Below are 26,213 nucleotides of genomic sequence, written 5' to 3' on the forward strand. Positions count from 1 at the left end.
ACTCCCAAAGCTCATTAACAACAACAAGCGGAGCCAAAATGTGTCGTTCAAAAGGAAATTCCATTTTGACATAACTTCCAGTGCTGGAATTGGACCAATTTTTTGGTGATCTACAGTGTTTGCCATTGATAACACATTCCAAACAGTCCTCTGGGCTTCCCTCATTGCCACTTCTTCCACATCCTTTCACAGATTCACCCTTGTTTCCCTCTCTCTTTACAGAATCCAGCTTTTATCCTCTGTCCCTGCCTCTTCCTCCTCGTTTCTCTTCAGCCTTCCGTCCTTCCAACTCTGATCTGAAACTGTGCCAGTTCTTTTCTTCCCCCTCAGTCCCCCTCTGCTAATACTGTAAATATGAAATTATGATGAAATGATCCCGTATGTAAAGCTCACCCCTCCTTTCCCCCCGTAAATACCAAGCCACATCAGTGAAAGGTTTGGAAACAAGAGGGAGAATTAGATTAAATATGGGGCTCATAGTCTGTACTTAGTGCTGTAATTTAGCCCAGGTAAATAAAGACTGACATACTGCACAACACAGTTCAAGCTGTGTCAGCCTGAGGGAGCTGTTGGTTAGGAACTGGTATGGCCGATTAAGTGAATCCTGAGTGAAAAATGTCTAAACATTGCAGCAATTACAAGGTTTTTGTGTCAGATCCTGTTTCTTTTGGGAAATCCATGTGGCTTTCCTGTCATTTTCAAGTGTGTTTACAAAAAAATGCAAAATGTTGGTACTTCATGTCATTCATATGGATATAATTTTAAAGCTAGCAGACTGTAAATTACCATGTCAACATATGGACTTGTTGTTTTTCTGGTTCAAATATACTAACTTTCCCCAATATGTGGTAAACAACTGAAAGTCAGAGCGGTGAGGACACTTGATGCATGAAGGCTGTGAGCTGACAGAACGCGTCCAAGATCTCCTCATTTAATGTCAGCTTCACTAATTCATTCTCACAAGCTCTGTCTCTTTTGGCCCCTTCTGTGCAGCAGCATTTTACCCATTTGGTGAGATCATCTAGGGTAAATGGTGGCCATGAGTCACCAGCTACAAGCAGACATTTCCACATTTCAGTGCTGTGGCTCAATGTGAGACGCGTCTGTTTGGGAACATTGAGTGGACATTGCAGCCAGTGGGTAACAGGCAGCACAGACTCACATTGTGTTCAAAGAATGCACCCTTCTTTTTAGTGAATAAGTAATTTCCCTACTGGATGGAGTCTGTCACTTAGGAACCTAAATAAAAAAATTCAAGTTTTGATGCAACGGGCCATGAAATTCTAATTAAAAAAGAGTCTTAAATAGCCAAAATCTCTAATGAGTTTACTAAATACTTTTTAAAATCCTCTGTCTTAGTACTGCTTTGTGCAGTGCAGCCTTTGCTACTGTAGACCAGTTGATTCTTCACAGTCTGATTGGCTTCTTGGGTACCGTTTCTAGTTAGTTCAAACTGTACTTTATTGTTGGTTGGGCTTTTTTTATAAGCCTGGGTGAAAGTTCATCTAAAAGTGATAAAATGAACGAAGGTGTCACTCAAGGTTTAATTTTAGGTTCTCCACTTTTTAACCTTGACATGCTGCCACTTGGAAATGACATCAGGAGGGACACTATTAATTTCCATAGCTACGCTGATGACAGTCTGCTATATATCACTGTCTCCTGATGACCCAAGGTCAATCGATGTCCTTTTAAACTGTATTTTATGTATTAGATTATGGAGGGCAGATGTTTTTTTACAGCTCAATTAGGACTAAACTGAAGTCTTGGTCACTGGTACATATATTCAGAGAGAAACTCAAAGCAAAACTGTCATCTTTGAGCACTGCTCGAATGCGGTTGTCTTTTGGACCAATACCAAAGCACTACAGCTCACTTTTATTACCTGCAGAATTCACTATTGTAATTCTCTGCTGCACAAGTAGAATGTATCTCAACTGCAACTGCTTCAAAACCCAAATGCAAGTGTGTTGACTAAGACCAGAAGAAGAGCGCACTATCTGCTTTAGAAATGACTTCAAGATCTTTTCTTTGAGAAGGTTTATGAAGGTCTTAATGTTCTTGCTCCTACCTGTTAAAAAGGTGTGTTTTAATTCTTTGAACCCTCTAGAACCCTCAGGACCACTTGTAGTGGCCTTTCAATTTGACTCAAAGTCAGATGAAAACCTACAGTGAGACATCCTCCATTGCCTTTCCATTTATTTCATTTTGTTCTGTAAAGCACTTCACGTTACGTTCTACTAGTATACAACTATTGTCTGATTGATAGCCTTATATCGTCTGCACTCAAAAGCTTAGAGAGACCTCATCTTTTCTGATGCTGCTTCCAGCTAATATATGCATCTGCTTTGCACACTTTGAGTTTAATCACAGCAGACATTTTAAGAAACATCATACCCATTACTGAGATCTGGCTGGGATGTACAGTAAAGACTCCAGCAGTGTGAGTGATGGGATGCTACTAAACCGCCACTATTTTTCTTTCCTCCAGAACATGAGCCTCTTAGCATGTTTGTACTAAAGAAAACTGTACATTCACTGTAATGACCCATTGTTCTGTGTTTTAAGACAGTTTTTAATTGGTTTGGTATAAAAATAAAGATCTTGACAGTGGGCAGGGGAACTCCAAAACATGTGATCCAATTCAATCACAGCATTTCTCATCAAATAAAAGAAATCCTCAGCACAGCTAGCTTTTATGCGCTACACCAATAAATTACTTATTGCTACAAAATATAATGTGATCTTATTATTTTTAACAGTTGGCAGAAACCTAATTCCCTCTGCTTCAGCGCCAGAAGGACCACCTGGACTGAAAAACACCTCAAGGCTTTACTGCATATGTACGAGGCATTTCACTGTGAAGTCAATCAGCTGTCCAACAAGTTGTTAAGATCCTCAACATATTGTAGGCCACATTGCTAACCCTTGTCACCCACCAACACCCATGCAGATCCACTTATTCACCCGCTGCAGTTGTAATATACACAACCCTAGCTACAACTTAGAATTTAGGTCGGGCCACAACCTGCAATTATGGCCGACTGTCACCGTTTTGCGGCATTTAAACAAGTAAGCGCAGTGCTTGAGGACGGGACAGACAACATTATCCCATTTTAAGAATTTATGTGGTGATGTTGTGTTCAAACGGTTACATCTAAAAGTGTAGGAATTGTTAAAAAGCAATCCATTTTAAAGCGGTATTGCTTATGCAGAGTGTAATTCTGATTTGTACATGCATTTCCTATTATGACAATCTCTGGAAATCCACGCAGCAGTAATCTGATTTAGCTGAATCATTACCTGGGCCAAAGCGCTTCGGCACAGTGAGAGAGAGAGGTTCCCAGATGGGATATAACATCTCATGAAACTGGACGATTTAAAGCAATTATAGCAGCCTTTGAAATGGTCACCACAGGAGAGACAGAGAACATGTACGGAGGGAGCGCTATATTACGTTAAGACCTGCCAACCTACAGAAGATAAGCTCCAGAGGGCAGAAGTCCTCCTGATCTCCTGGAAAAACTACAACCAGCTGTATCAACATCCCGTGAACAGGCAAACTGGCCGTACACCAGCATCAGCTGACTTCTCAAAAGCTTCTGACATGAAGGTCATATTTGTTTTCCTGGCATTTCAGGATGAACAATATTACTTTATAATTGTTGAGAAAGATAACGTTTGCCTAAAAACTAATAAACTTGACTTAAATGAACAATTAAAGAAGGACTCTGGAAATGTAGTATTGCATTTCACAGGGAACTCACAAGAGACAGATGAAAGCTGGAGTAGGCAGCACTTATGTCTGTTGTCATTGGGCAAGAAATCCCTCATAACCTTCAGCATAGGTTTCTGCATCTACCCCTAAATGGGGACTTTGGCCAATCACAAGTCTTCTCAGAGAGTCAGAGAAAGGGTGTCAATCCCATTGGCTGTTTTACAAATGCAGATGCCGCTTCAAGCCTGACTCAATAGTGAAAAATCCTGCAGAGGAAGTTGCTCCTCTAGCTTTGGCTACAACTGTTTACACTGCAAAGCAACCCTAAAAATGAGGACTGACTCATTAAACAAGAGGTTAATAGAGCATCTGACAATATATGCAGTAAAATGTGTCAATATCAGTAAAGTTTACAGTAACTATTGTATTCAGAGCTTTCAGTTCTTCTCCTGACAGATAAGTTGATAGCTTCATTGTCCTGTAATATCTTAATATGTTGAAGTGGTTGGTGAGATTGTGTGGCCATATTCTACTAATACGTAAATATGATATTTGGGGTAAGGAACCAGTGCTACCTCCAGTACCCACAGGATGGACTCACAGCCGTTGTGTTCTCTATGTTCTAAGTGTACAATTAGGAGGAGGGTAACAAACATTTACGTTGTTCTTAACAAATTTAAACAAATTGAAAATCAATCAAATATGACAACAGACTGACATTTTCTTAGGTTTGGAGGGGTCATGACCTCCCCACAGAATGCGTGGTTATACCCCCTGTGTATACAGATTTTCCAAGCAGGCTGAGCTAGTTGGCAAAGTGTGGCTCTGTTGGATGCCACTAATACTTTTAGTTTAGGCTGCTAACTGTGGCCAAAGGCTCACAGCTGCAACTGTGGCTATTTCAATTTTATGTTTATGTTCATGTTTAGGTCAAGCTTGATTTTTATGTGTCATATGTCTCTAGGGACTTAAAACAGAAAGTGGAAAAGGGAGAGCAGCAGGATAAGGACTGTATTTTCAAATTCTGTTATGTTTTGTTGTTGTTGTTTTTTTAGCCTTCTCCAGACATCTGCTTACACCAGCTTTAAGAAAGAGGAGACAAGTTTGAAGTAGCAAAGAATGAGACAGAATTTTAGTTCTTAGTTTGGGTACATCTACAAAAAATGCCCCACATCTTCATATTATGACACATTTTTTTGTTAAAGTTATGAGTAAAAATCACTAAAGGCATGATCAGAACAAAGCAGGATATTATCCAACTGACGCTAGAGTGAAACTCTTTCTTTCAAGTAACCTTAACCTTCTGTGTAAAATCAGTGTAGTTCACCTTTAATTTTCAATGATTTTTTTTACACTTAAAACAGCACAAACATGGACTAAAATTACTGTGAGTTATTCAACTCTGATCACATGTGAATTGAGCAGCCGAGCTTCTTGCTCTGTGACTAGTGTGAGAAGCACATTGCTAATTAGGATGGAATTAAGACAATTACAGCACTTGGGAAACTGAGTCTGTTCTGTGTTTACGTTCTGTCCTGTCATCCTCCTACAGTGACAGGCTGAGAGGATCACAGAGGACTGATGGGTGAGTAAGTGCCAATCAAGCACCAGGAAACCTGTCAGGAGGAGCCATAATTGTATGGCCTTTGAACAAACAGTTACTTTAACTTGAACCTGTAAAGTTACAGAAGATAAGATACCCCTTCGAAATGTTTAGGTAAACCGTGAGCCAGCAAACAGTTCAAGTTGCCCCTAAAGCAATACTGACACATTATGTTTTCACATCCGCTGTATGAGTTCAGCCCCTTCCAAGTAAACCCCGTTTTTTTCAAAAGTTTCCAAATACTGCCAAAGTGACTTTTTTTAAACATCTGGAAGTCATCCCTCCAGCCTAAGCCTCCATTTGCTGACTGCAATAATTTGGTTTATAAGTAGTTCCCATGGAGCCGTGCTCTCAGGCACAATCTGCGTTCAGAATCTATCAGCTCCACCTTTAGTGCCACCAGGACATCCCAGCTTCACAGGCAGACACCTCACATCAGACGCCTGCTAAAACTTCCTCCCACGTGTAACTAAAGACAATGTACAATCTGCTGAGCTCGCCCCCCTTAACTCTGGGAGAAAAGAGGCGTGTAATCAAGTCATAGCTCAAAAATGCACCATGTGTTCCTAATCAAAGCCGTCTGTGGACCTGGTTGCATTCATATGTTTGGACGGTTCAGCTTTGGTAGAAAACAGCCCATTTGTTGCGATGTCAGTGATGTGGCAACAACAACTGGAACCAATTTGAGAGTCAGGGTGACCTCATGTAGGTTTTGTTGATTTGGAATACCAGATTTTTCTTTCTGCTCATGTGTTTTCTCTCAGAGAGGGAAAAACGTTTGGATTTTGGCTGTGATGAATATTAAAAATCTGGTAGGGTAAATGTAACTCCGCTTACAGTTTCAAGTAATCCACTGGTTTCACGAAGGCTGGGTGTTGAGTCTCTTTGATGTGAGGCACAAAGTGGCATCTTTGAAGATGTTTTACAGCCATGTCAGCGTCTGGGAGGAGTGTTCACACACACTGACATACACTCATGCAGAGGCTTGATTTCTCTCCTTGGCTAAAACTCTGGGCACGCACTGCTGTTTTCTGTTATTGGAGTCAGGACTCGCTACTTTTTTCCATGTTCACATCCTTAAACCTTACTCCAAATATCGCTGAACACTTCTGCTTCTTCCAGCGCAGGTTGTAGCTTTTCTCGATGAGGACTGTACCATATTTTTTATCCTGGTAATCTGTGTTGGCGTCACCATTTCCAATTGTGAGCTTAAAGTCTGCTCCTTGGTCTGGAAAGCCAACTTATGGTCTTCAGCTAGCAAATTTTCCACACATGTGCAGGCATATGACTCTAATCTAGAGCTGTATAACTGTACAAGCTGAAATGTTCAGCATTTGCTTTGAACATGTTTTCTTCAAAGCAGCATATTTGATTTCATGAATTCTAACTAAATCTGGTCTCTCAGAAATCTTTCCCATAGCCTCCATGTCCTCAACACAGCCTTTTGTTGACTTCTTTTTTTTTTCTTAAATTGCATAGAACAAACTGAAAAATGTTTTTTATTCAGGTTTTGAGAGAATGTGTCTGTTCACAGTTAAGGAGTTTAATCAACAGTTAGCCACACTTCATTTGAAGCTGCAATTTTGCTCATAAAAGCTCCAATATAAACTGTAGTCACTGGCATATGCAGCATCCCAGAGAGAGTCAGTGAGGAGTTTTGTTGAATGTTTGAAACTTTTATACTGTTTTTACTTCAATGTACACTACCATTAAAAAGTTTGGGGTCACCCAGACAAATTCATGTTTTCCATGAAAACTCACACTTTTATTCATGTGTTAACATAATTGCACAAGGGTTTTCTAATCATCAATTAGCCTTTCAACACCATTAGCTAACACAATGTAGCATTAGAACACAGGAGTGATGGTTGCTGGAAATGTTCCTCTGTACCCCTATGGAGATATTCCATTAAAAATCAGCCGTTTCCAGCTAGAATAGTCATTTACCACATTAACAGTGTCTAGACTGCATTTCTCATTCATTTAATGTTATCTTCATTGAAAAAAAACTGCTTTTTTTTTTCAAAAATAAGGGTATTTGTAAGTGACCCCAAACTTTTGACCAGTAGTGTATACTGTTAAAAAATAGAAATGTGAAATGTCATGGTAAAAACCCTCCCATAGAAACATAACTAGTCATTGTGTCTTTAAAGCCCCCTCACAGACACACATTGTCTCATAGTGCTGGTGAACCACATTTTCCCTTAGTCTACAAAAACCATGAACTTTCCACTGTTTTTATTTGGTCGAAATGCAATCACCTCACCCACCACTATTCCATGGAAAGAAGCCTGCAAGATCACTGTGCTGTTTCATGTGAACAAATACGGATGGAGAGAATTTCTCAACAAGGGCAGAGAGATGTAAAACAGAGCTGCATAAACAAACTTACATCAACACAGTCTTTTTTCAGTTTGTATCCAAACAGTTGAAACCTATAGAGCTGTGTACAGCTGTGTCTCCTTCATTTTTCTCTTTTAAATCTTTACCAGTGTCGATGTATTTCACTGAAGATGAACTGATCTTCAAATGACAGCATCAGATGTAGTGTTAAATTATCTTTCCATTACAGACATGTTGCATCCACCACAGGGTGGTGCTCTATAGTGCCACACAACAGTCTGCTTTATGTGAAACTGAGCCTTAAGAGAAAAGCCAACTAATTTCAGCTAATGATATAATGAAAGAAAAACTTTAATTATCCAGATGGGAGAGACAGCTTTAAAAAAAAAAATAAACAGGACTGTCTGTGCCGCTGCTCCACACTCCTTCAGGAAGCCATCAAAAGCACTTTCCAGGGCTCGCTGTGTCCCATGACATCACGTTCACAAACAACACGGTCCCTGTGACGACACAACACATCAAACACTCCAGCTGGAAAAAGAGGTGGAAGCACAGTTCAAGTCAAACAGGAACACTCAGGTGTTCCAGCTGAAGACATCAGCAGCTCCAGTGACTCAGAGAATCCAACAGCATCTCTGCTGCTCATGTCTCCTCACATCTGCCCTGAATTAACATGCAGCCTGTGTTCCCTCCGAGGCGCGTGAGCCGTGGTGCTGAAATTCTTTTCGCAGATGTACAATGTAGTCCGAGGGGGAAATAAATAGTTGCGGTGACACTTAATGAATGTTCCAACGTGATGGAGTGATGCAGGAGTAATGCAAAACCGCAAAGGTGCTCAATTTCCCTCCTCTGCACATTTTCAGTGCCTCCGGGTGACATCAGTTGGAATCACTGACAGATGTCCACCGGGCTGTTTCCTGACATGTTTGCCGATTGCAGATAATCCTCACTGAAGCTATTCTCATCTCTTGTAAACCGTCTCTAAGCTCGACAGGCTCTTCAGTGACCAAGTAAGGTTTGTCTCAATCACCCACACCAGTCATGTTGTGTTTGAACAAGGCAACAGAACAAATTCAGATGTCATGTACGAGGAGAATTCACTGTGGCACAGAAGTCCAACACAGAATGCAGTGATTTCACAATTTCTGACGAATCTGTCTTATCTAAAGGAGCTTCCCTCTTAACCAAGAGCACACTTACACAACTTTCTGCCCTTTCAAGCACAAATAAACTCCTTCTTCAGAGTTTGCACAACCCTAGACAAAAAGTACACGCTAGTGTTTGAAGGTCAGCCACCTTCACACAATATAACCAACAGCAATTAGGTGTTAAAATAAACAGCTGAGGGCTTCACTTACCGCTGTTCCCATCTTGACATGTAACAATCAAAACCTGAGCCACGGAGACCACCAGAAAAAGGAAAGTCCTTAAATGCACAAAGCTCATCATGTCTATAAGAAAGACATGAGCCTTCCTGGTGTGCAAAGCAAAAGGAAAAGGGATGAAAAGGAAAATAAAGTGCTCAGGTTATCACTGCACCACCATGAATGCCAGAGTGCCTCTCCTTGTAAGCAGCAAGCAGACCCAGCCCAGACTGCGCGAGTGCTTTTTTTGTGTAGTTACAGCTTTAAATGAGAAGAATGCTGGCGAGCCTAATTTTCCTCCCCCTTTTGTCAGCCCTCTCCCATAACCATCCTCTCACAGACTCTTGTGGTGTGGGAGAACTACACCCATGTTCACAAGTTCTCATACTTTCCAGTGATTCTTTCTGTCTTGATATCTCTAAATTGAATCATATTAACTCTAACTCATAGTCAGAGTTGACAGGGAACTGATAAGAAAAAAAGCCTTCAGTAGTTTAGCGGGGATTTTTTTTTTTTTTTTTGTCTCCCTTTAGAAGTGGTTGCTAAGCAAGGTCATAAAAGTGCCATTTTATTGCAGTCTCTGGGGCACCAAACAAGAGTCACAGCAAGCCGAGAATCTCTTTTTACTGGGCAATTAAAAGTAAGAATAGAGTTTATAACTATTGTTTTCTGAAGAGAAGTTGGAGTCGAGTAATTGCATTGGAAGATTCTATTTGATTTGTCGCTTATATCAACAGTGGCATCTTTAGTCGCACTGTCCTTAGCACAAAGTACAGAAAAAAAGACATAAAAACTAAAGTGAAACAGTGTGCGACAGTCACTGTGGGTGGTCGTGATTGTAGGTGGTCATCATCATGAATCCAGAGTGTAAATTTAGTGAGAAATCTGGGGTCAGCACCTCTTGACTTGCAGGGAAACATGGAATCTGCCTACAGTGCCAGTACCACTGTTATATTTGATTGGAGTGCAGTATTTTATGCTAAAATTAATATTAACTTTGCCAGATTTCTAATGTATAGAATTTCATAGCATTGCACCGATGAATCTGAAGTCCCCTGACTTCAGTGTAACCTACAGTGCTATTGTAAAGCCCCCCCCCTTTTTTTTAGAAAAAAAATGCAATCTTCTAGTTTTCTGGCCACACATGCAAACCCAATCCACAGACATATTCACGATACATTTGCCAAAAGCTGCTGCTAGGAATTATGAGCCTCTACAAGACATGTAAGTCACTGAAATGGCCTGTCAAGAAGTCAATTGTTTGATCCTTGGGAAAATTACAGATGTAGGAGAGACAAAAGAACAGCAAAAGGATTCTCAATGGAGCAGTTTTTCACTGGTTCACCCAAACAATAAGTTCTGGATACAAACATACTGCTACCATCAGTTCACACTTACTGTGGTTTTTGAATGACAATAGAGAAGCAATGACATAAGCACAACTTTATTCTACACCTTATTTTTTAGGTCTAAATTGAAGCTCGATTCTTCGCATGGTTGACTAAATAACCTCAAAAACACATTTAAATCTACAGTATTTCCTAGTTTATCTAAAATGAGACCAAGGTTTCCAAGCCAGGATTTAACCTGACCTGTGTGACAGGAAACAGCTGTGTGCCATGTTCACAAGGTGCTAAAAGCATCAGGTGATTGGACAAGGTGTCGGTGTGTCTATGTATGTGTGTGTAGAGAGAGGGGTGGGGGGTTCAAGACGCTGCAGTAGAGCTAATGAGAAAGACAGCTGTTTCCTTGTTGGCCCTGCCCACAAACCATGTCTGCCAAGTCCCTCAGACTCCCTCGGAGCTGCACGACTCTCAAGAAGCATCAGTCGTATTTTCTCTGGAAACTGCAGAATAAAGGCAACATGAGGGCACTGCAAACACTGCAAGTTGCTGCCTGTTTGCCAAAGATGTTGTCATTGCAAAGAATGCAGCCAAAGGGAGTGTAGGTGATCAGGGAATCAGTTTGTGTAAATCCTGGTTTGTCCCCTGCTGGTTTGTATACAAGTTAGCTTGGCAACTGATTGCTTAGAAAATAAACATTATTCTGAGTTCAGAGTCAGTGTGCCTGGCTTCTTGCATGTACTGAGTGAGCAGCTGCAGGGGGACCATCACACTTATTTACTGTTTAACAAGTTCTTAAACAATAAGGTTGACGGTATTGCATGTCTCTGTTATTGTTAATAAGTTACATGAAAACATAAAAAAAACTACTTCCTTGTCTTTTGTGCAACTGTCAGCATCGTATTAATTAATTAATCGTATTTGTGTCTACTTAAGAAATACACGACCAGTCACAAGTTTTAGAACACCTCAATTTTTACAGTTTTTTATTGGACATTATGCATGTTAATGTCTCATTGTACTCTGAAATGAAAGCACAGAACAAATAAAGAAATTTTTAAAAAAAATCTATTTCGAAACCAAAATGTATTCTAAACTTTTGACTCATCAAAGTAGCCACCTTTAGTAGATATAACAGCCGCACACATTTGTGGCATTCTTTCCACAACGGAAATCAAATATTCTTCAGAAAGTTCTTCCCAACTCTGTTGTAGAAGTTCCCATAAATGTGTGACACTTTGTAGGTTGCTTTGCTTTCATTCTTCTGTCCAGTTCATCTCAAACCAGCTCCATGGGGTTTAAGTCTGGAGACTGTGCTGCCACTGCATGTTTTCAAGCTTACATGTTGTTCTCTTTTCCTCATGTAGTTCTGGCATAGCTTGGACTTATGTTTTGGGTCATTATCTTGCTGTAAGATGAACCTCTGACCAACTAGGAAAATACCAGAGGATACTGCATGGCGTTGCAGAATGCTGTGGTAGTCGTTTTGGTTCAGGGTTCCTCTAGCTCTGTACAAGTCACCGACCCTGGATCCAGCAAAACAGCCCCAGAACATCATGCTTCCTCCTCCATGTTTGACAGTTGATGTCACTCACTGAGGAACCATCCTTTCTCCTACTCAATGGCATACAAAAATCCTGTTTGATGAACCAAAGATTTCAAATTTTGATTAATCAGTGCCTTTTGATGGTGAAGAAAACTGTACTCACTGACTCCTTGACTTTCTTTGCAATTTCTCTGTAGGAAAGACTTATATTTTTAAGTGTTATGATGGTCTGTCTCTCTTCTATTGTTAATTGCCTTTTCCTCACCATTTTTATAGCAACACACTACTTTCTGCAGTACAATACTGTTCAAACTGTATTGTATAAATACTGTTGCTCTTGAGGGTTTGGTGCCACATTGTGTTCAACACTACTTTTATGCAGACAGAGGGGGTTGTAATTAATCAAGAAAAATTGGCACACCTGTAGGATTTGGTAGCATCAACTTTCAAGGCTTGATCAACCTCCATTGGTGCAGAACAGCTTTAAGTTGCTATCCCATTTCTTGTTCCCTGAAAAAGGCCTTTTTGTATAGTCCTGAAATATACGTGTTTTTCAGTTTGGCATAACCTTACCTTTTTTTAACCTCTGGCAGTTCACCACTTACCTCTGTACCATTTCACGCTATTGACTGGATTTGAACTACTTGAATTTCAATAAAAAACTGGAAAAACTGGGGCATTCTAAAACTTTTCACCAGTAGAGTACATCAATAAAAAGAAACTCTAAGTGTCTACATTCTTTCTTAAAAAGAGACTAAATCATTTCTTCAAATAGATGGGCACTGTGATTTTTTAGCAAACATTTCTCAAACATTAGCAAACAGCATTTTTGTTGGGGACTATTTTTATCCACAGATTAATACACGTGATGATCCAGTAAGTATTTAAGGCAGCAGATCAGTGTAAGAAGGAATGCCTAAAACAACAACAAACAAAACAAACTGCGTACTCATGGTCATGGTAAAGGAGGAAGATGTCAGCTAGGGTAACTTACAGCAATATGTGGAAACAGAGACAACATTTGTTAGGATCAACTCACTGCTGGCTTTCAGCTCATCAGTATGAAAAATGTAATTCATCACTGGCCTTATCTTTACCTAAGTTTGACCCTGCAGCATTCCAATGTAAACTTTAATGCCACAGGGATACATTAAAGCTACAGCCACACTAATAAGATTTTATTCTAAAATGCATAACTTCTTCTACATTTACACCTAATGCCCACACTACTTCACCATTTGAGGACCCCTGTAAGACTTTTGGAAACACTGTTGCCTCTGTTATATTTTGAAAACTCCAATACTGTGTTTTCATCTGGATGGACAGAAACAGAAACTTTTGGAAGCAGTGATTCAGCACTTTCTGATTGGGTCTAATTTGTCGATACTTGTCATATTTAGATTTGTCACACTACTATTGTGTCACAGAAGAAAACAAAGACATCTGTCTAGACTGCCAGTGGTTAGTTCAACATGGATAAAACATTTCAAGAGCTGGTTTCGTTCTTGTCTCTGTTAGCAGGTTTTTACACTTTAACATGGCGTTGACACATGAGCAAAATGACTGAAAGTAGTTGGCATCATGGCTGAGAATTTCCCCCTTTAAACTTCAGCGTACTGTCCAAAATACAGATTCAGACTTTCAGGGTTTTGTATGTAACAAACCCAACTAATCCATCTTATCAGCTTACAGGGTGGGACTCTGTATTATTGCTCTTCAGAATCAGTTGCATGTATGGCTGAAACACTCCATATTACAACTTGCTATTAAGTAACACACAGTCGTTTCATAGTGTTTGCGCAGAGTTGTAAGTGAGCTGGTGTGCTCCATCTGCAGTGAGTGGGGACAGGAGAGTAGGCAGGGGCTGGAACATTGATCCACACATTCAAAAGAAAGCAACAGTGTAGAGTTACATCTAAGCATTTTAATATAGGACAGAGCTATTTTCACATAATGAAGCTTCTAAATTTGTAACTTTATTAGACAGAGATGAGATGTTTTTAGGGTTGAATCAATGATCAGGGAGGGACTTTAATAAAATCTCTGGTATTTTAACCATTGTTGTTCCGCTTCCTCTGTAGTATTTTGTACAACTAAGCAAGCAAACAACTGTCTCTTGTTTACACCAGCACCCAAATGTCCAGTGAGTGTTTTCAGGCCTGTCAGCGTGCACAGGAAGTATTGATTAAACTGTGGTAAAACACTAATTTGGACCAAGATCATTTTCATTTTAAAACATTGTTTTAAAGTGGAATCGTCGCTGGTGTGGAAACTCAATGCTGAGGTTGTCTCTGCATGGATTTCTGATGTATTTTGAATGCATTAAGAATTTAGTCTTACACAAATTAAGATCCTTCACTTTGCACAGACATGTTAATTCATAAAACCTGCTACAACTTTAATCTGCAGACACATATATATTTCTTGACAGATATGAATGATAGCATGTTAACAGGTTTTGCATCCGTTGCACGGTGTACTTGTGCGTCTTGGGTGATCCCCTAATCTATGTAACAGGCAGCAGATCAATCTACAGCTCCTGGTCTCTTTTTACATAAAGGCGCAGAGTCATGACCAAGTTTCCGTTACTAACATTATCCTGTCACCACTAACAGTAATACAAAAAAGGAAAAAAGGATCATTTCAATTCAGATTTCAGGGGTTTTGGAGATAATTATCCAACTCCGCTTCCTGTCTTAAGAAATCACAAATACCAGTGACCTTGGATTGGAACAGAAACTTTTCTGTCTTTAGTTCAGACTGAATGAAATGGTGCTGGCTGGACAGGCTACAGGCTTTCAGCTCAAGGTAATATCAGCGTGATCATCATGATGGAGACTGAGCACTGGGTCAGATACACTTCTTGAAGCACTGTGAGTTTTTTTTTTTTATGGAGTATAGAATATATTCTGAAATGTGAATTAACAAACACACTCTGGTTATTATAAGGAATCTGCCTTTACAAAGTGAATATACATCATAAACATCCTCTAAGGGGTTAAGATATACACACACTACCATTCAAAAGTTTGGGGTCACTTAGAAATGTCCTTATTTTTGAAAGAAAGGCATAGATAACATTGATTGATTCAGAAATACAGTCTAGACATTGTTAATGTGGTAAATGACTATTCTACTTGGAAACAGATGACTTTTAATGGAATATCTACATAGAGGTACAGAGGCCCATTTCCAGCAACCATCACTCCTGTGTTCTAATGCTACATTGTGTTAGCTAATTGTGTTGAAAGGCTAATTGATGATTAGAAAACTTTTGTGCAACTATGCTAGCACATGAATGTAAGTGTGAGCTTTCATGGGTGACCCCAAACTTTTGAATGGTAGTGTAAATCACATAACCTGACCAATTATAAATGGTCAGAGCCAGAAAGTGTCACAGTTCAAGACATAATATTCTCTTGTACCAATTGTGCACAATCAATGAGACCTGTAGTACAAAGCAAGTTTGACTTACCTAAGCTTTCTTTGCATTGATTGTCTCAACAACACACAAAATCTCAATCATGGAAAATGAGTGTCCACAACAGTGGCTATCAACTTTCTCTCTAGATTTGTTCATCAGATTCTCTGTGTGTTCCCATAATAGAGGCATTGGACAAGGCATTTGACTCTTCTGCCACACAAACTGAACCAATCATGTATCATCTTCCTCAGGTTATTACAATAGAATATTAGAGGAGCATAAAAAAAGCACGACAACGGCAAATAAGGCAAGAGGGAAACGATGACACAAAACTGTTAAATGTATTTATTTCATCACTTATCTCACTTTCAGTGCAGCCATTCTATGTTGCTGTGATTTCTGATCATCAATAGCTAACAAACAAATGCTGCATTTCTTTAAAAAACATGCTGGATTTCTGACAGGGATTTGTGGGGGAATGAGCAGCCTTGGCGGAGTACTGCACTCTCTGAGTGCTTTTCTAGTTTCTAATGTGACAGCTGCCATTTGAGTTCTTACCCTTTAAACTTCATTAATTTCAACATAATACTCACTAAATGCATTTAGGTCTGACACTGTTCCATAATGAAGGATACGTGGAACTCAGTTTTGAAAATTACAATATTATTTAAATATTCTGCATAACAAATATCAATAAACCAGTCAGTTTTCTATTCCGCATCCTCTTAGTTGCAATACATAAAAATCTATTTGTGCATTTCCCACTTCACTAACTGAATACATGCAGGTACCTGTGGAAATGCAACACATATAGTTTCACCAGTTATAATGTGTTCTGTACCCTGCACAATTTGTTCCATGTAATTACTAATGTACAACTCAATAGGTAAGCAAATATATCACATTCCCTCACCTGAAAATCTGTATTATTCATCGAAAATATCATCAGGAAAATAACTGCTGAAAATGAGACACTTCTGACAGCAAAACCTCCTCCAGAGCAGGTTAGCTGTGCTGTAAATTACTCTGGTGATTTAGGAAGGTCAGAAGTGAGCCATCTTCATGACACTCAGAACTCTGACTTGCAGACACCTGTGTGTACTATTACAACTGGAAAACTGCTGCAGCTCTTGCCTTGGCTCATTCAGTTACAGTAAAACAATATACACTAAGACTAACATTTCATATTTCATCTTAAAAGACTGTCGGTTTATTGATTTTCATTTAGCACATTATTATAGTCGCTTTTACTGATTTACTGTACTCAGTTTAACTTTACAAAATGTGTTTGCAGAGGGACCAAAAACCTAATCTCAGAGGAAAGATTCCGTCTGGATTGACTGATTGGTTCTTCTTCGTCTCTATGGTCAGTCATGACACTGGAAAATATCAGAGTATAGTGAAGATTACTATGATGCAAACACAGGAAAACTAGCTAGAAGCAGTTACATATAGTTAATGTTCTTGCTGTTTGGAACCATTCATAGAAACTGATAGTGTTTTGTATTAATGAGTCTATGATTCCAAAAGCAGACAAGTTCTAGGCAGCTCATTTCAGATATCCCTGTGTTACTATTACTATGTTGATGTTTTTATTTCCCATTTCAGGCCTGACAGTGTGCAGAGTTTCAAGAAAGCAGATTTTTTATTTTCATCCAAGGTCTTTGATAAGTGGGTTGTAGAAGGAAGCAGTTAACAAAAGCTCTGCTCTGGTGCAGCTGGCATCATCTATCATTCAACGCCTCCATCTCTTCTAGCAGAATCAAACTCCTCCTTCTGACAGTTCTTTTTTTTTTATATTGTAATGAGGAGGATTGTGTGCAGAGCAGGATGGTATCGAATGACTGCCAAACCAAACCCTGGGATTCTATAACTTTGCCTAAACTGCGTCACAGCATAGTCCACACATTCTCCTTCTCCAGTATGATGTTTTAATGTCTCAGGCTAAAGCTGATGACTGCAGCAGTTACAGAAGCTGTCTGCTACAGTAATTCAGAGTTCAGGCAGTTCGCCATTTGAATTACCTAAAAAGACTTTTAAAAGCTGATGAGCAACCAGGTCTGGCTCTAAAAAAGCATGTTTAGCCATTCTGAAAGGTGTGTTTGAAATGTGCATTTTTAGTCTCTGGGCTTAATGCATGATTGTTTCTGCAAAAAGACAAACCATAAAACAGCTGTACATTCTGTGCTCCTTTTTCAGTCATCTGATGGTACTGACAGACATGGAGGGGGGGTTTCTTTGATAGCTTAACTTTGGACTGAACCACAGAATGGAAATAATTAGCAGTGTCTAAGTCTCCAGGACTACAGCTGCCAAAATATTGCAATAAACAGACTGCAGCCAGAGCTCACACACCATTAGCAAGCGCACCACTTGCTTGGGCAAAATAGCTGTCTATTACCAAGAAACAGCATCGTTTCTGCTCAGGATATTCAAAGATCACATTTTAAATCAGAAGACAGAATTCCTTTTACTTCTGTTGCATGTAAACTAAGCTGTTGGATCAAACAGGAAGAATGCTGGAGCAGATGGAAAGCACATGGAGCCTATTGTAAGACGCAGACCTCTATGATGTACATCACAGTATATGATGCTGTCAGATGATCACACTGAGATAAAAGAAACCTCGAGGTGACCCACATTTTTGTAAATATTTGATACAGCTGTTCCATGATACTCTCATTAATAACATCAATTTTAGGTTTTAGGGGCCATCATAAAAATGTGGCATTAAGTAAAAGGGCATCAAATTAAAAAAATAGTGGGCACTGGGTTCTAGAATTTGTAAAAAATAAAATAAAATAAATGCATTATGTAGGTTTTGAAGAGGGATTTGAAAGTAAGTTGAGCTACCAAGCATCTATTCTGAAACTAAAGAACTAAAGGATTTTGGCATTGGATGGTTCTGCAACACTCCATATTACAGTTTTGTGTCCAGTGCTGTTGTCCGTTTTGGGCAAAATCTTGGGGATTCTGAGCTGCAATAAATAACTGTAAAGCTGTCAGTATTATCCATTCGAACACACACGCACACGCACACGCACACGCACACGCACACACACACACACACACACACACACACACACACACACACACACACACACACACACACACACACACACACAGTTTGGAAACACTGGAACTTTCCACAACTGTCAGTTTGACATTTGCACCCATTTCACACCATGATTGTCCAGCTGTGCAGAAGTGACAAAGGAGCCAGAGTTCTAGCTCTCTTTTTCCATTCTGTTTTTGATTCTTTCTGTTACTTTTCCTGTGAACAACCAAGAGCAGCACAATGACTGTATGACCGGCTTTTCCTCCCACTTTCAGCTGTGCTCTCTCGACTAACTATAAACACTTTTGACTGCTGATTTGGTTGGACCACAGGTTGAAAGCTTTGGTTTATATCTGCTATAGTTCAGAGCCCAGTTTGTGTCCACTGAGAAAATTGATGCTTGCCATTCTTTCCTGTATTGAATATTCTTGCAGATTGTACCAAAGTTAGCTAAATGTGACCACAAATGCACTTTGAATGTTTGGGAAGTTCAAGGAGAAACATTCTGGCAGACCTCGGGTACATTCCAAAGTGTGAGGAGTTAACGTGTCCACAATGTTGACTGGAGCTGAGCCATTAACAACAATATACCGTACGTGATTGGTTAAGTCTGATGAAGTCAATTCTGAATTCAGCTGGAAACCCGGATGTCTTTGGCATTTAATAAGAGTGTAGCTGCTGTGTTTTGAGGCAGTTATAAACAGAGGTGTTTTCCTGCTAATGCCTGAGTAAACAGAGCTGGAGTAGTTTAGACATGATGACATAAAATCATGAATTACCTTTTTTTTCAGTTTGTAGAAGATGGGTAAGATTTCGTTGTGGATTTAAGGAGGATGTTTGTGTTTATTTGAACTTCAAATCTTGCATTAAATTTGATCTAAATGATGCCAGCTTTCAACAAAAATCACATGTAGCCTGTGATTTGTAGCACAGAAAGCGACACCCCTGAAAGATGTGATTGGATAGGCAGAAAGCCTGGACTGAATTCTCCCAGGCGATGTAAGCTGCAAGCTGACTTCCTACAGCGGAAAAATCCCCCCTGTGCTATCTCCTTCTTGTACTTCTACAATCCTCCCTCCACACTCTGACTGCCAAGGCGGTGATGACTTTCCCCTCTTTCCTAACATGCAGTTTCACGGCCCTGGCTCATCTGCTAAAGTCATCTGACCCCAGCTCCTCCCTCTGAAACCCACCAGACACCAGAGGCCGGCGAAGTAGAGACAATAACAACGTGAAACAAGCAAGTCTGATTTCCTTAACAGCAGAAAAAACATGCTCAATGTAACGTCCAACACAAACACTCACAATATTAAGCCAGATTTTGTTGTAAATCTGTCCTGGTGAAACTACAGCCATGTGTCTGTCTGCAGTCTCTGTTGTAATTTGTTGTTGTAATATCAGTCAGCCAGTTTAGGCTGCAACTATTGCTATTCATATTCATGCTGCCTATTCTCTGCTTTCAACTGAGATTAATGAGCTACTACAAGTATTACCACTTGTTTACCTCAGAAAAAAATGAATATGTATTACTATTCTGTCACTGCAATTGAAGGTTAATTTGTGTTTTCACCTAATTGGCTCCTCTGATCATGTAATCCTCATCTGGACTGCAGAAGTGTGTTGTCTTTAATATGAATCACATTTGCGTAAACCTTGAGTTCAGGAAACGCTGTAACCTACACCAGGGCCCCACCTCTGTGCCCACATATGAGCACCGTATGCTGCAGTGAACCCGGGGTCGACTTCCTTCACCCCAAAGAGAAATGAATTGCTTCCTTGATCTTCCGCTGAACTCTTGATGCAGAGGCACGGTACTCTGAGGAAAACAAGCCCAAGGAATGCTTAGTAATGAGTGAATCATCACAATTACTGCATCCCCACTTCACTCTGTCAGTTCAATACAATGCAGAGGAAATTATTAATGGGATTACAAAGGAGCATTTTTAAAATAGGAATAAGCTTAAAAAGTTTCAGAAGATGTTTAATATCAGAGCTCTCTGTATATATTCACTTATTACTCCATCAAGGAACGGAGTTATATGACGATTGGCATCTGTCTGTCTGTCTGTCTGTAAGTAAGTAAGTAAGTAAGTAAACTTTATTTCTACAGCACTTTTCACAGAAAAGATTCACAAAGTGCTTCACAATAGAATGCAAAATGACAATAATAAAAACAACACATAAATACACATGACAACAAGATACTAAAATACAGTCACCGACCATTCAGTCAACCAAAAGCTTGTCTAAATAGCAGTGTTTTCAGCTGACTTTTAAAAGAGTCGACTGAATCAGCCAGTCGCAAGGACCGCGGTAAAGCATTCCACACGCGGAGCAACAGACTGGAATGCCAAATCACCTCTAGTTTTGTAGCGAGTTTTTGGTACCGTCAAAAACTTCTGTTCAGAAGATCTGAGTGACCGACGAGAAGTGTATGGAATTAAAAGATCACAAATGTATTGTGGAGCTTGTCCATGTAATGCTCTAAAAGTAATGACTAAAATTTTAAAATAAATCCGGAATTTAACAGGTAGCCAGTGTAAGGCAGATAAAATTGGTGTCTCTCTGTTAGCAACATCACTCAAAAATAGACCAACGGATTTGGATGAAATTTTCAGGGAAGGTCAGAAATGACACAAGGACCAAGTGATTCAATTTTGGCAGTGATGCGGCTTATAGTCTAACTATGACAACAAGTGAACACTACGTCAGCTGCCTGCTGACCATCACATGATTGCGATCCTTCTACAAATCCACCGTTGCAGACTTATCGGGACTTATCCATAAGAAATCATATAAGGAACAATTGATTAAATTGTGGAAGTGTTTCTGAGTCCCATCAATTCCTGCTGCCTGCTACATATTTAGGTCACACAAATCGGTATCCATCCATAACGTACACATGCATAACACACACCTGTGCTGCATAGTTACAGTGACGCCGTGCTGCTGTCTCGCAATGATATAGCAATATTTAACAAATTCGTGGATCCAGACTATAAGCCACATCACTGCCAAAATCTAGTCAGTTGGTTCCTGTGTTATTTCTGACCTTCCCGGAAAATTTCATTCAAATCTGTTTGTTTGTTTTTGAGTGATGTTGTGCACAGATAAACAGACAGACGTATGCCGATTGTCACATAACTCCGCTGCGTTCCTTGGCGGAGTGATATAAGAGCGAGTGATGAATGAAAGGAGACTGTGCTGACTTTTCATCTTTGATACTTAACCTTAGCTATGTATAGAAAGGTAATTTGGTTCACTGTGCCATTCAAAGGCTGCTCTAACCCACCAGCAGTTTATAAACTGGATTATTTTCTTGCTTGTTACTCAGTGCATGAATTGACATCGTAATTCAACCAATAAATTATGACCACTCCTTTTGTTTTCATTGGCTCGCTTGCATCACATTCATGATGACTGAATCTTCAACGAAAATATATATGAATTTTAACTCAGTTGTGAAAAGTGCAATCTTCCAAGGCACACAAAAATGTGGTGGAGCATCATTCTGGTGAACTCCACCAGCACTGTGCTTCTTTCATCTCTTCTTTTTGGTCTCCACCAACTATTATTCTGAACATCCCACCACAGTTGAGGTTGGAGGAGGGTTTCCAAAGCTACTGGATCATCTGACAAAGCTCCTCCTTTAACTCTGACTGCCATGCGGTGCTGGGCTGGTAGTATTCATCTGTTCTTTTCTATTGGAAAAAAACAATCTGCTTACTGTGGATGGAAATATGGCTCATGAGAGTTTGGGAAGTGAAAGGAAGCCTAAAGAGCTGGGAGTGACATCGACTTGGGTAATGTTTCTCTGTGGTTATGTTACTACAAGTGCCACCCTTCACATTAAACACTGCCCTTTGATCTGCTGTTCATATGAAAAATTGATTAGTACAACTTTGTGGGATTGGACAGTGTCCCCTTATAGGAGTTTCACAAGTTAGGAATTTAAACTGGCAATCAGTTAGTCATAAATTCATTTTTATGAAACTGCTCCCCCTCTGAATTGCATAAACAAGCAAAGTGTTAAATGAACCTCTATTTTCACTACTCCTTTCTCATTTCTGCTGTCAATAGCAGAGCTGACTTTGTAATGATGATGAATGACCCTAAATCGGAGCTATCAGGACAAGTCTCAACAAGCTTTGCAAACAGGACAGTCGATGGGAATGTCAGGTGACCGATGAGGAAACAAAGCCATAGCACAGCAGTCATCAGTCAGAGTCTCTGACAAGCTCCTCCAGGCAGACAACAGGCAATCTGGGGAAGGGATTTCCTCACTAGGAGGACTAAAATAGGGAGTAAGGAGAAGATTTCATTTATGGGGAAAAATAAATTTACTAGAGAGTGGAGAGGATTATGAGAAAAAGTCAGTTCCCCAGTGTGTGTCAATATATCACTTCATGTGCTGCAGATCATTCAGTTATTCAACTACAGATTTGTAATGTTCCATTGAGATATAATGAAAACCTGCCTTCTTGTGCCTAAAAATGCAATGGAAGCCAGTTTCAAGTGTTATGGGAGATTGCACTCTGAGCTTCAGCTCTCGTGCTTCGCTTCATAAAAGGAACTGCCCGAGCAAATGTGTGGTATAAAGGTTTTCAATGTGGCCTAATGCCTCACCACATGTACATTTGGTTTTACATGGTTGTGGGGAAATGATTTGCACCTTGTGGAAAATGTGAGGAGTATTGAGGCCACTGAGTGTGAGTCATTGGCCAGCTATCTTTGAGGGGGATGGAAGTCCTGCCTTTGAGTGCTGGACTCAGACATTTGTTTACTTTCCAGACAGAGGAGTGGAGAGGCGCACGAAAGGGAAAATGGTGGGCAGGAACATAATTTAATGCACTTTAGCGTTACAAGCAGAGGGTTTGATAGCATATTCTTCTTGCACAACGTACCAAAAGGGGCTAAAATGCATTCACTTTGGCTTGCTGTATGTGATCAACGCCAGGATTGCTTTGCTCTGACTTCAGCCCCAGATACATGAAGTGATATTAGTTAAACTTACCACGCATATACTGTATTTTTTATTCATACCAAAGATATGATTCAAGGCCGTTCACAAAACATCTCAGTTTTTGTTTTTTCCCCCAAACACGGTTTTGCCTCTGTGGATGGAGTTCTCATGAGATCATGACTAGTCAGGGGATCCTGGAGTCCAAAACAGAGACAAGATGCAGCAGACTGGCAAATTATGACTGCCTCTCAGGAGCTCAACCAACTCTTTGGAGAGAAGTGATGACTGCTTACTGTGAACAGTCACTGTGTGACTCTGCAGGGACCAAGCTTTGGATCTAATGCTGAATCTTTCCACTTTCCATGTCAGTCATTAAATCTTAGGCTGAACCATTAGACTAACTGTGTATTTAAAAGTGTTGACGCCAAAGTGAATGAATAGTTGGTCTACCTATAGAGAGGACTATGGTGTGTTTGATTGACACAAGTGAAAGAATATTGATTGCATGACTCTCTTCAGCTTAACCCAGTGGCAAATTTCTGTTAATATAAGAAATATAATAAATGGATAAAATGCAAAGAGAAAAAAGGAGTTTTGCTGCAATCAGTAAGTTGTGATATTTGTCCATGCTCTTTTGAACAACACACCAACACATTGAAGGGTTTTTTTTAGGTGATTATTATTATTATGTTTAGAGAAACACAGTGGTTTGTGTTAATATAGATTAGGGAACCTTTGTCACTATAATTATAATAACGAAACAGGGCCAAATTAGGAAATGATGGGGATTTTTTTTTTTGATGACCAGTCCATCCACCCCACCCTCCTCCCTACACTGACTGTGTCCGTGCAGCTGACTTCATCTTTTGTTTCAACTACAGCCACTGATGGTGTTGTTGTTTTTTAAAAGTCAGAAATAATGTCATTGATTTAATTTGACTGATTTAGTAACAAATCAGTAGTGGTAGCGTTCTGCATTTGTTGCATGGCTATGACATGTGATGCAGCTATTTCAGTCCACAGAGGATAATTTCTAATGACTTTGCTGATCTTCTAGCTTTTCATCTGGGGCCAGCATGTGAATTATTCCACTTCTATAGTTTGTAAACAAATATCTACAAAATGTATTACATTCCTCCAGCCTCCATTTTAAGTTGTATTTAATGTAGATTAGTAAATGTTATCAAGCTACATAGTAGGGTAGGGTGGCTACTGTCAGTCCAAAAAACTGTATTTGCAAAAATATAGATGTTTATCACTATTTCAAAATGAGTCAGATGGTCAGTATTCAGTCTTCCCCATTTTAATCATATCAACAATGATGAACACATTGATTTTCTATTTTTGTTATTAGTTAAAATGGATAAAATGTAATTTTATTGTAGAGCTTCACATTGTTCTCTCTCTCTTTGTCCCACAAACACACTGACAGTGAACCCATCTGCCAACAGTCTCTTCTCTCTGTTCACATTTTGAGTAAAAACAGTTGTAGTATATTGATTGTTGCCAACTTTTCCTCACACAGCATAATCAGTCCAGATTCCACAAATGGTTAGTATCATGAACACCTCAGCAAAGATTTGTCCAAAACTGGTGCACTGATGTACAAATTAGTCTGTCTGTTCTTAACACAACACTGTCAGTCTCCAAACTGGTGGACCAAACTCTCCAATCAAGTTAATTTAAGCATGTAAAGAGATGTGTTACCTTCCCAGATCCATGACTCCTAACAGCTGCAAAGAGTCCTTTGGTTTCAGGCTGAGTGTCTTTAAACTAGCCTGATTTGTAGCTGCTAATTGGCCTTTACTGTCCAGGCCAACTTTCAGCGATGAGGACAGGCAAAATGACAAAACATAGCACGAACCAGGCCTTTGGTTCCTTTTCTGGGGCACCAAACTCAATACACAACAGTTACATTACTGATATACTGAAGTTTGGGGCTACAATCTTTATGTCTAATGGCAGTAACTCAAGTTTCAGCTCTGCTGGCACTTCACAGTAGCTGTTAACTCACCTCTGGCACACACAACTCAAACACCACATTGAATTACACTTTACAGATTAATTATTTACAGAGTTGAATTCTCATGGCGGCATGGTTCTCATGGTTGCAAAATAAAATTACAAAAATCACCACTGTGTTAGCCTTGTCACTGTAAGCATGTTGCTGGTAGTAGTTAGCTCAAAGCACCACTACAGACATGGCTTCACAGAGTAGCTAGCATGACTGCAATCTCTTAGTGTGATTGTTTGACAATAACAACATCCCCGCACCCAAGCTAATTAACACATATTAACCTACTACTGATAGATTACTAAAGGCAGTGACTGTTGGGGCAAAAACCTGAGTGTTGATGTTAACAAAAGACTCAGCAAACCTATTCAGAAGGCCAGCTCAGCCTTGGGGGTGGAGTTAGAGAACTGTATGTAGTTCTGGAGAGAAGGATGTTTCCTCATCTCCATCATGGACAGAATCACCCAACCTCTACACAGTGTTCTGGTTGGAAGAGGTAACTAAGAATGATTAAATGGTTCTCTGGAATCACAGGAGGTCCTGTCTTTCTGTGGTCATTCAATTATAGAATTCTTTCTCATTCTGGGGAATGTGTAAAATTTTAAAACTCTCATAGTCTTGTCACAAAGCAACTTTCCTGCAGGGAAGAATAAAGTCTTTCTGATGTTTATTACCATTAGTGAGCAGGTCCAGCTCATGCTCCAGAAGATTGCCTCTTGGCAACTGCGAGACAGTCATAATGATGAGTTTAAGATTCTTATTGATTTGGATGATCCTATGACCTTGGAAACTACTCATTTGAAATGGATATTCATCCCCAGACAATAAATCTGATTT

The 26,213-nt window shown here is 39.7% G+C and overlaps 1 protein-coding gene across 1 annotated transcript in view; it reads right to left on the minus strand.

Annotated features, from left to right (window-relative positions):
• The window catches only part of col5a2a (collagen, type V, alpha 2a), a 54,802-nt gene extending 45,522 nt beyond the window's left edge, over positions 1-9,280 (minus strand). The window contains exon 1 of the mRNA XM_023274518.3: positions 9,023-9,280. Within this exon, the coding sequence (XP_023130286.2) occupies positions 9,023-9,113 (91 nt within the window). The 5' untranslated portion in view covers positions 9,114-9,280. The remainder of the gene's footprint in view (positions 1-9,022) is intronic.
• Between the last annotated feature and the right edge of the window lie 16,933 nt (positions 9,281-26,213).

This window comes from Amphiprion ocellaris, chromosome 11 (genome assembly GCF_022539595.1).
Source record: "Amphiprion ocellaris isolate individual 3 ecotype Okinawa chromosome 11, ASM2253959v1, whole genome shotgun sequence".
NCBI classification, from domain to species: domain Eukaryota; kingdom Metazoa; phylum Chordata; class Actinopteri; family Pomacentridae; genus Amphiprion; species Amphiprion ocellaris.